Source organism: Hyperolius riggenbachi, chromosome 4, assembly GCF_040937935.1.
Source record: "Hyperolius riggenbachi isolate aHypRig1 chromosome 4, aHypRig1.pri, whole genome shotgun sequence".
Lineage (NCBI taxonomy): Eukaryota > Metazoa > Chordata > Amphibia > Anura > Hyperoliidae > Hyperolius > Hyperolius riggenbachi.
The window spans coordinates 390,298,895-390,309,905 of NC_090649.1; the positions used below are offsets into that span (position 1 = coordinate 390,298,895).

At 45.4% G+C, this 11,011-nt stretch overlaps 1 protein-coding gene across 2 annotated transcripts in view; it reads left to right on the forward strand.

Annotated features, from left to right (window-relative positions):
- FEZ2 (fasciculation and elongation protein zeta 2) overlaps positions 1-10,552 on the forward strand; it is an 81,166-nt gene extending 70,614 nt beyond the window's left edge. For both annotated transcript variants that reach the window (XM_068232159.1, XM_068232160.1), the window contains 2 exons: positions 2,006-2,071; positions 8,916-10,552. In XM_068232159.1, the coding sequence (XP_068088260.1) occupies positions 2,006-2,071; positions 8,916-8,932 (83 nt within the window). In that variant the 3' untranslated portion in view covers positions 8,933-10,552. The remainder of the gene's footprint in view (positions 1-2,005; positions 2,072-8,915) is intronic.
- Positions 10,553-11,011: the final 459 nt, after the last annotated feature.

Consider the following 11,011-nt stretch of genomic DNA (forward strand, 5'->3'; position numbering starts at 1 on the left):
GGGAGGATGGGTGATTAGAGGGGAGAACAGATGTAAACAATGCACTTGGGAGGTTATCTGAGGGTGGGTCTGAGGGTGTGGGCAGGTGATCAGGTGCCCGCAAGGGGCATGTTAGGGTCTGATCTGATGGGTGGCAGTGACTGGGTGATTGACAGGTGATCAGTGGGTGATTACATGGGAGAATAGATGTATACAGTATGTGGGGGGGGGGGCTGGGGAGGATCTGAGGGTGGGGGGGGTGATCAGGAGCCCCCAGGGGGCAGTTTTGGACCTAGTCTAAAATGTTGCGTTGACAGATAGTGACAGGGAGTGATTGATGGGTGATTAGGGGGGTGATTGGGTACAAACAGTAGTCTGAGGGGGGTGATCAGGGTGGGGGGTCTGAGGGGTGCTGTGAGCGATCAGGGGGCGGGGGGGCAGGATCAGTTTGCTGTTGTGCTTACTAGAAGGGCTGCCACCTCCCCTGGTGGTCCCTCGATCACTGGGACCACCAGGGGAGGAGGCAGCCTGTATAATACACTTTGCATACATGTATGCGGCAGATCGGGGGTTAACAACCCGCCGGCGCTGCTAATTGGCCGGCGGGTGGGCGTAGCCTAATGCCGGCAGATGTGTGCACATCCCTGCGCGCGATTCCTGGCTGTTCAGTCCCCCAGGTGCCGCCGCCAATCGGCGTTACGTGGTCCTGGGGGTGCCACTTTGCCGCCACCTATTGGTAGTGAGCGGTCAGCAAGTGGTTAAAAGCCTCAATACTGTTAATAAGTTTAAAGCTCATGCTCGGCAGCAATTTTAAAAGCACTAGGCTAATGAAAATCAATGGGGGTGATACCACAGGAGCCATTTCCCCAAATCACAATCACCAGGGCGGATTTGTACTCTCCAGCACCCAAGGCCAGGTGCTGGAGAGTACAAATGTGTTCTAAAATCATCTTTTTATTTCAAAAATGTCTTTAACATAATAGCCCTAACTAAAACGCTGCATCCCCGTGGCTGAAATCGAACTAAATCCCCCCCCAACTCCCCCCTCCCTCTCCCCCACAAAATCCACAATTTTCTTGGTCGTGGATTTTGCTGCTGGAGGAGGCAGAGCTTTCAGCCGCAGCTCTGCCTCCTTATGCGTCAATCAGCGCGTGTATCCGCCTCTCCCCCGCCCCTCTCAGTGAAAGAAGACTGAGAGGGGCAGGCGGAGGCGGCGATCCGGCGCTGATAGACGCATGGAGAGGCTGAGCTGTAGCTGAAAGCTCTGCCTCTTATGGAAGCGCTGCCTGGATTGCCCTCCGGGGATTTAGTTTGGGGGGATTTAGTTAGATTACAGCCGCGGGGATGCAGCGTTTTAGTTAGGGCTATCATGTTAGACATTTTTGAAATATAAAGATGATTTTTATGAGACTTCAGAGTATTCCTCCAGCCCTCTCTGGGGTGATCGCTCACTTGTCGTCCTCCTCCTCCTATCCTCACCCCACCCAATAAAATACCCCTCCCCTTGTCTCTACATGCTCCAGCACGTGCTAAACCATATTATCTCCAACCCTATAGTAAAGTATGCCCAAGAGAATGTTACACTGCCAATGACCCCAATGTGCATGCATTTGTTCATTTAGGTACCATTTTGTATAAGTGAAATTACCCATTAATGCTGTCCTTTCCAGTGCTGCAAGCTGAGTAGTTATGAACTTCCTCCAGATTTTAAAGAATGATTTTGTCCTTTTATCCTTTGCTTGTAACGTGTTCATTTTGTCTGGAATAAAAAGCCGATGTAATTCCTGTTTTGCCATTCCCACTGTAGGTATATCATGTTACATAACTAGCTTTGATGTACACAAGGATCTAAACTAATGATAAAACCGGTATCGGCACAGTAAATTGTATACATAGCTAATTAATTAGTCTGTTAAAATGAAAACAAAAAACGATTAAAATTATATGTAGAATCGGTAAATACAGAGCAGAAGTATTGTGATTGAAATCTCCTAAATTTAATGGTGTTCCTGTTTTCGATTTATAGTTCTCCATGCTATGAAAGATGACAGTGAAAAAGTCCCAACATTGCTCACAGACTACATATTAAAAGGTATGTCCTGCCTCAGAGCCCTTGGGCTAGTGCTTTCAGAATACTTCATCATGTTTATTAACCAGTTTACCCCGCCCATACGAATTTCTCCGTCCCTTTTTCCATACTTTAACCCCCAGGGACGGAGAAATCCGTACTTTCCGCGCTGCCCGCGCTCCCGCTCGCTCTAGCGCACACTCCCGCGGGTAAACACGCCGCTCGCCCGGAGATCAATGAACGGGAAAATCCATTCCCGTTCGTTGATCTAAGCCCCGCAATGATCCACTGCTCTTCCACTTGTGGGAAAAAAAAACGACCCAGCCTCCTAGTACTTCCTCCAAGCGTCCGGAAGGACGCTTGGAGGTCGCTTTAAACAAAAAGTTACTGGTGCCATCTTGTGGCCAAATAGTAAAACTACACCCTAAACATTTTTCACATACAAATAAATTACTTATACACAAAAAATTAACTCATTACCTCCCACACTCCCCATTTTTTTATTTTTTTTTTGTAATTAAAAAAAAATAAAAAAATGTACAATAAAAAAAATACATAAATAGTTACCTTAGGGACTGAACTTTTTAAATATTTATGTCAGGAGGGTACAACACTGTTACTTTATAAACTATGGGCTTGTAATTAGGGATGGACGCAAAACTGAAAAAAATGCACCTTTATTTCCAAATAAAATATTGGCGCCAAACATTGTGATAGGGACATAATTTAAACGGTTTTATAACCGGGACAAAAGGGCAAATAAATTTCATGGGTTTTAATTACAGTAGCATGCATTATTTAAAAACTATAATGGCCGAAAACTGAAAAATAATTAATTTTTTCCCACATTTTTCCTATTTTCCCATTAAAACACATTTAGAATAAAATAATTCTTGGCATAATGTCCCACCTAAAGAAAGCCTAATTGGTGGCGGAAAAAACAAGATATAGTTCATTTCATTGTGATAAGTAATGATAAAGTTATAGACGAACGAATGGAAGGAGCGCTGAAAGGTGAAAATTGCTCTGGTGCTCAGGGGGTAAAACCCCTCAGTGGTGAAGTGGTTAAACCCTACCCTGTTCTGGTCTATTAATAAAGGTCATGTTCTCTGACAAGTGCATTTGTTCAACTGGTCCTGAAATTTGCATGAATTCTCCCTCCTTGTATTTTAGGTTGGCCACCTAGATTACAGCAATTACACAATAATGTTGAGGGTTTGGGGGACTCTAGTGCCTTAATCTTTATGCTGACCGTACCTTGCAGTTGGATGCTTTGACATTCTTATCCCAGCTGTTGCGTGCAAACTACACTGATTAAGGGCCAGTGCACACCAAAAAGTGCTAGTGTAATCGCAAACGCTCAGCGTTATTTGAAGTGATTTTTCAAAGCGATTCTAGGCAGTGGCGTAGCTAGATATTATGGGGCCCCAAAGCAAAACTTTCACAAGGAATTCCTAAAGAGAACCCGAGGTGGGTTTTAAGAATCCTATTAGCACACAGTGGCTGGTTCTGCATATAATCACCAGCCTCTGTTACTATACTGTGCCTCCCCCCCCCCCCCCCCCCCTGCACTCTGCTGTCCCCCATAAATCAAACCGCCGTGCTAGCGACATGCAGCATGTCGATGGCAGGCTGTTGACACACAGACTGTCGCTCTCTGCCGCTCCCCCGCATCCTATATAGCGCCACTCGCTGCCTGTGTCCCTTCCCTCCCCGCCTCTGTAAGCTGATTGGAGGGAAGGGACGCAGGCGGGGAGCGTCGATATAGAGGAGACGGGTGAGTGGCGGAGAGTGTAAACACACTGTGTGTCGCTAGCACGGAGGTTTGATTTATGGGGGACAGCAGAGCGCTGGGGGGTATAGCAACAGAGGCTGGTAAATATAAGCAGAACCAGCCTCTTCTTGAAACCCAACTCAGGTTCTCTTTAAGCAATGCCACCTGCTCCTACCCGATGGATATGAGTTCATTGGACAACATTCTTATGCAATCTAGTAAAGTTCATGGGCACGAAGACAAAGTCATGGGGTAAATTAAGTTAATAGTGAATACATCAATAACCATTGGGCCACCTCTGCTCTAGGGCCCCGCAGCAGCTGCTATGGCTATTGCTATGCCCCTGGAAGGGACTTTATTTTTTTTTTTTTCCCGGGTCATGAAACACTCCCCCGTATATCTGAGGCATGAGACACATAAGGGGGGACCCTTATATCCGGGGCATGAAACACAAAAGGGGGACCCTTATACCTGGGGCATGAAACCACATAAGGGGGGACCCTTACATCCAGCGCCATGAAACCACATAAGGGGGGACCCTTACATCCAGCGCCATGAAACCACATAAGTGGGGACCCTTACATCCGGCAGCATGTAACATAAGTGGGGATCCTTACATCCAGCACCATGAAACAACATAAAGGGGGACCCTTACATCCGGCGGCATGAAACATAAGGGGGGACCCTTACATCCAGCGCCATGAAACAACATAAGGGGGGACCCTTACATCCAGCGCCATGAAACCACATAAGTGGGGACCCTTACATCCGGCAGCATGTAACATAAGTGGGGATCCTTACATCCAGCACCATGAAACAACATAAAGGGGGACCCTTACATCCGGCGGCATGAAACATAAGGGGGGACCCTTACATCCAGCGCCATGAAACAACATAAGGGGGGACCCTTACATCCGGCGGCATGAAACAACATAAGGGGGGATCCTTACATCCGGCGCCATGAAACAACATAAGGGGGGACCCTTACATCCGGCGCCATGAAACAACATAAGGGAGGACCCTTACATCCGGCGGCATGAAACATAAGGGGGAACCCTTACATCCGGCGCCATGAAACAACATAAGGGGGACCCTTACATCCGGCGGCATGAAACAACATAAGGGGGGGCCCTTACATCCGGCGCCATGAAACAACATAAGGGAGGACCCTTACATCCGGCGGCATGAAACATAAGGGGGAACCCTTACATCCGGCGCCATGAAACAACATAAGGGGGACCCTTACATCCGGCGGCATGAAACATAAGGGGGGGGGGCCCTTACATCCGGCGGCATGAAACAACATAAGGGGGGGCCCTTACATCCGGCGGCATGAAACATAAGGGGGGACCCTTACATCCGGCACCATGAAACAACATAAGGGGGGACCCTTACATCCGGCGGCATGAAACAACATAAGGGGGGACCCTTACATCCGGCGGCATGAAACATAAGGGGGGACCCTTACATCCAGCGCCATGAAACATCATAAGGGGGGACCCTTACATCCGGCGGCATGAAACAACATAAGGGGGGACCCTTACATCCGGCGCCATGAAACAACATAAGGGGGGATCCTTACATCCGGCGCCATGAAACAACATAAGGGGGGACCCTTACATCCGGCGCCATGAAACAACATAAGGGGGGACCCTTGCATCCGGCGCCATGAAACAACATAAGGGGGGACCCTTACATCCGGCGGCATGAAACAACATAAGGGGGGACCCTTACATCCGGCAGCATGAAACATAAGGGGGGACCCTTACATCCAGCGCCATGAAACAACATAAGGGGGGACCCTTACATCCAGCGCCATGAAACAACATAAGGGGGGACCCTTACATCCGGCGGCATGAAACAACATAAGGGGGGACCCTTACATCCGGCGGCATGAAACAACATAAGGGGGGATCCTTACATCCGGCGCCATGAAACAACATAAGGGGGGACCCTTACATCCGGCGGCATGAAACAACATAAGGGGGGACCCTTACATCCGGCGGCATGAAACAACATAAGGGGGGACCCTTACATCCGGCGGCATGAAACAACATAAGGGGGGATCCTTACATCCGGCGCCATGAAACAACATAAGGGGGGACCCTTACATCCGGCGCCATGAAACAACATAAGGGGGGACCCTTGCATCCGGCGCCATGAAACGACATAAGGGGGGACCCTTGCATCCGGCGCCATGAAACAACATAAGGGGCGGACCCTTACATCCGGCGCCATGAAACAACATAAGGGGCGGACCCTTGCATCCGGCGCCATGAAACAACATAAGGGGGGACCCTTACATCCGGCGCCATGAAACATAAGGGGGGACCCTTACATCCGGCGCCATGAAACAACATAAGGGGGGACCCTTACATCCGGCGGCATGAAATAACATAAGGGGGGACCCTTGCATCCGGCGCCATGAAACAACATAAGGGGCGGACCCTTGCATCCGGCGCCATGAAACAACATAAGGGGGGACCCTTACATCCGGCGCCATGAAACATAAGGGGGGACCCTTACATCCGGCGCCATGAAACAACATAAGGGGGGACCCTTACATCCGGCGGCATGAAATAACATAAGGGGGGACCCTTACATCCGGCGGCATGAAACAACATAAGGGGGGACCCTTACATCCGGCGGCATGAAACAACATAAGGGGGGACCCTTACATCCGGCGGCATGAAACAACATAAGGGGGGACCCTTACATCCGGCGCCATGAAACAACAACATAAGGGGGGACCCTTACATCCGGCGCCATGAAACAACATAAGGGGGGACCCTTACATCCGGCGCCATGAAACAACATAAGGGGGGATCCTTACATCCGGCGCCATGAAACAACATAAGGGGGGACCCTTACATCCGGCGCCATGAAACAACATAAGGGGGGACCCTTGCATCCGCCGCCATGAAACAACATAAGGGGGGACCCTTGCATCCGGCGCCATGAAACAACATAAGGGGGGACCCTTGCATCCGGCGCCATGAAACAACATAAGGGGGGACCCTTACATCCGGCGCCATGAAACATAAGGGGGGACCCTTACATCCAGCGGCATGAAACAACATAAGGGGGGACCCTTACATCCAGATCTAAGTAGGACTGGAACTTTATTCATGCATTTATCGCATCCAACTTTAGGTACCCTTTAAACTGTTTCTGCATAATAAATCCCTGTGTTACTTGGACCGGAATAAGTGTCTGTGCACTCATCTTTCACCATACCTGCAGATATTGCTTATACTGCTGACAAAATGTCTCTAAGAACACAAAGTTTGCCAGTGTATCACTTATTTCTTTTTTTGTAAATCCCATTGACTTTGTACTGGCTGACATCAGTGCTAACCACCCAATTTCTGTATTTTCTCTAACCCTTACAGCCGAGGAATGCACATCTTTGTGGGCTGCTGATGCCACTTTATATTTACTTTTAAGTTTATGGCAGTGTACTCATTTGTCTGAAATAGCATATTATTTTAGTTTGACTTTCTGGCAATACCACCTTTGTTATGAGTCCCTAAGCCAGCACACATATTTGGCATTGTGTGCTTGAAGGGAACTAATACATTAGTCCAGTGTAGCCTGAAACAGGCAAGCTCTGCCAACCCGAATAAGTGAAAATAGCCGTGCATGGCTTGGCAGGACTTTGTTCTGGCCATGCTCCAGAGGGATTACATCAGTCTATACAAATTATTTCAAGCTGTATCATAGAATTCCACTGTACATCCTCTCAGCCTACACTGGCAGACTCCTGTTCATCCGCTGCATAGAAATACAGCTATTTAACTCTTTTGTCAAGAATAGAGAATATTCTTAATAGAGCTTCACAAAACATATAAGCAAAGGCAAAACATGACATTTACTTTTATCATTTTGTAAATTATAGCCACGTAGACTACCTATCAGTCTACCAAACCCAATCCGTAATATTTATTGCAGCCTGTCCATTCAGGGAAAACCTCGGACGTCACCAAGGTGCTCAAACTAAATGACCAGTCAAATGGCAGCAACTTAGTGGTGTTGTCATTTGGTCAATTCATCACTGTCTAGTCAGCACTCTGCCTTGAGGTCCTAATTAACTTCTTTAGCTGAGGCTCACTGAGGGGCAAAAATCTGAAGCCTTGCAGAGTAAGAGCCCGTTCATCATGAGATGAAACTGCAACACCATGGAAAAATGCACGTAACCATATGCAAATCACAGTGGCGGTAGAAGAGCCATTCAAATAACTGTTTTTGTCCAGTTTCATGTAATAATGGCCAGCAGATGCCATGTCACTTAAAGGTCGCCCAGAAAGCCCCCTTACTAAGAAAAAAAAATGTATTTGCAATCATTTTATGCCCCTAAAAGCCAGACTTTTTAAAATTGTATATTTAGCATGTTTTTTTTTTTTTCAGTAAGAGGGTTTTTTGGTCTCTTTAACTAAGCCCCTTATACTTTCCTGCATCATCATGAGCTATCTGGGTTTTTCGTAGTACTGGTCCAAGGCCTATTCCAGTGCCGTATCAATCCATTTGGTTTGGATTGGTGTGGCTAAGTAGAATTTTGTAAGCAATAGGCTCACTATACACAAGCAGTTCTGAATATGTGCCTGGCTTTTAGGGACATATTCAGCAGTGATGCATCATGGGAAGCTCCTTCTTGTTCTCTTAAAGTTTAGGTGGACAAAACTTGTGTTCGGGACTTATTTGGGGGTGGAGGCCTTTTGGACTGGTGATTAGATTTTTATTGGAAATTACTAGCATGACTATTGCTCCAAACCCTAAATTACAGTATGTCTCTTTATAATAATGGAGGAAGTTGATAGCCAACACCACTATAGAATATTCCTAAGGAAAACATTGTTCCTTGCTAGTAAGGCTACTGTTCTGGTTCAGGTATAGTACCTGTTGCCTAAAGTGAAATATGGTTGTGTTTCATAGCAACTGGTGATCTGCTTATTTCTAAGCAATCTTTAAAAATGACCTTGTTTGGTTGCTGTGGCAGACCGTAATTACTTACCTCTCTCTGGTTCATGTATTGGGATCTGATCTGTGCAGCGTTTGCATTGGCTTTATTATTGACATGCATTATTTCTATTGCAGTGTTGTGTCCAACCTAAGATGTTCCCAGCTTGATAGGATGATCTTGCAAGTCTACCAGAAGACGCGTACCTTCATGGAGCCATTAGGCGTTCCTCTAGTGTCGACTGACCTTTTAGCTGAATCTGCCTTCATCAGTACCCCATTTCAGTTTGTCAGTTTTGGTATTCTGAGCATGTTGACATGATTAATCAGCTGTTCCCCTTGTATGTGGTAGCAGGTATTCGGCTGATGCAGAGTACATAGAATCTGTCCTATAGGTCAGGGCATGCTCTTAATGACATCGTTTCATGTGATATTTATGAGATTAGAACAAATGTACAGTTTTAACCTGTTTTTATGTGCTGAACTCTATTTTTACAGTAAATGCAAGTAAAAATATGAATTGAATTCCTTAGCCGTTTTAAGATGGAGAAACAACAGTTTCATAGAGACCTGTATTGTATTTTATCTAACAGGTGGTGTTAATCTGCTAGCTCAGCAATATTCTGTTGCGTAATCTTATACAAAAGGGATCAAATGCAAATTGCACTGATACATATAAATATATTTTTCTCAATATTTTTTTTCAAAAAACAAAACAAAAAAATGAAAACACTACAAACACCATCAACCCAAATCCACATAAGATAAAAGTATGTTGTCTTTGCCCTTTACCCAGCACTGTGTGTTGGGTGAGCGATATCACTGCATTTCCTGTTGTGTCCTGTGATTGGAGGAGCCATTCTGTGGTGTTAGCCAATGTCTGCTTTTGTTTCATATTCGTTTTTTAGCCCTAAAGATTTCTGCATGGACCGATGGTCATCATTTCTAGCAAGTACAATTGCTGCCCAACCATTCTTGTTGTAATTAAATAGAAACATGCAAGAACGATCCAGTAATACCACAAAGAGCATTAAAAACCTGTAGCAACCTCCTAATTTGGCTTTTATTGTAATTTTTTTTGCTATAACAGTATGGTTGCTTTGGGCTACTGATTACCTTACCATTATATAAAGTAACCTGTTTCTGTTATGTTAATTGGATTACCTTATAAAAGACAGAACGTTTAAACTTGTATGTAGCACTTATTTATAATGTTTGACTTTTAAAGGGAATATATATAGATTTTTTTTCATCTTTGTTTTTTTAAATAGATCTAGTACTAACAATAAATATTTTAAGATTTTTTTTTTATTATCAAGTAAATGTTAAATATCAAAAATAAAAGCGACACCTTTGTTCAGAGCTCCACCTGCTTAACTGGAAAGCCTTGTAAGTACACGAAGGGCTGTGATTTGCTGCTGTGCAGTGAAGATCATAGTTCAGTGGGGACAGTAGAGTCAATTCTCAGGCACTGGTCTGGGGACTTTGCTATTGTAATGTTAGAGGTCTCAAAGTAAGAATGCTTAATTTTCGCCTCCCAAAGCAGTATTGGGTTGGGAGTGAGTGGAGCGTCAACAAAACCTGAAATGTTTTATCTGTAAGGTTTACAGTTTTTTCATTACAATTTTTTTTTTTTAGTGATGAGCCATATAAAGTGCTAAAAACCTATATATATCCCCTCTAAAATATTTATGTATATTGTTTTCTGTTGCAAGGCAAAAGTTAAAGCAGTGTTATGTTTACTCAATAAAGAATAAATGGTGTTTATATGCAAATACAGTGCTTTGTCATTGTTCATTATGGCCGAGCAGTGATCTGTATTAAGACATTATCTTGGAATTATTCTACAATGAGGACATCTAATCCTAGACTAAGGCCTCATTCAGACGGATGGCTGAACTGCGAGCTTGAGCAGCAGCGCAGCATCCCATTTGCCAGCTATCAGTGCCATGGGGGGCAATTTTTAACTCCTTGCTCAGTGTGACTCCATGGGAAAGGGGGGGGGGGGTGGCGGCATCTGTACACTGCCGATACCGAGCATTAACATGTGCCCAGCCAGTGCACTAGAGCAGATGACTGGTGAAAGATTTCTGCTGCCTGTCTGAAAGAGACCTTAATCCGTTATAAACAGAGACGTATCATTTGGTATTCATATATTTTTTTACACGGACAACTTGTTTTGCCTGATATTTTCCAGACCTGTACATCTGTCCTACTGATGGAGTCTATTTTTG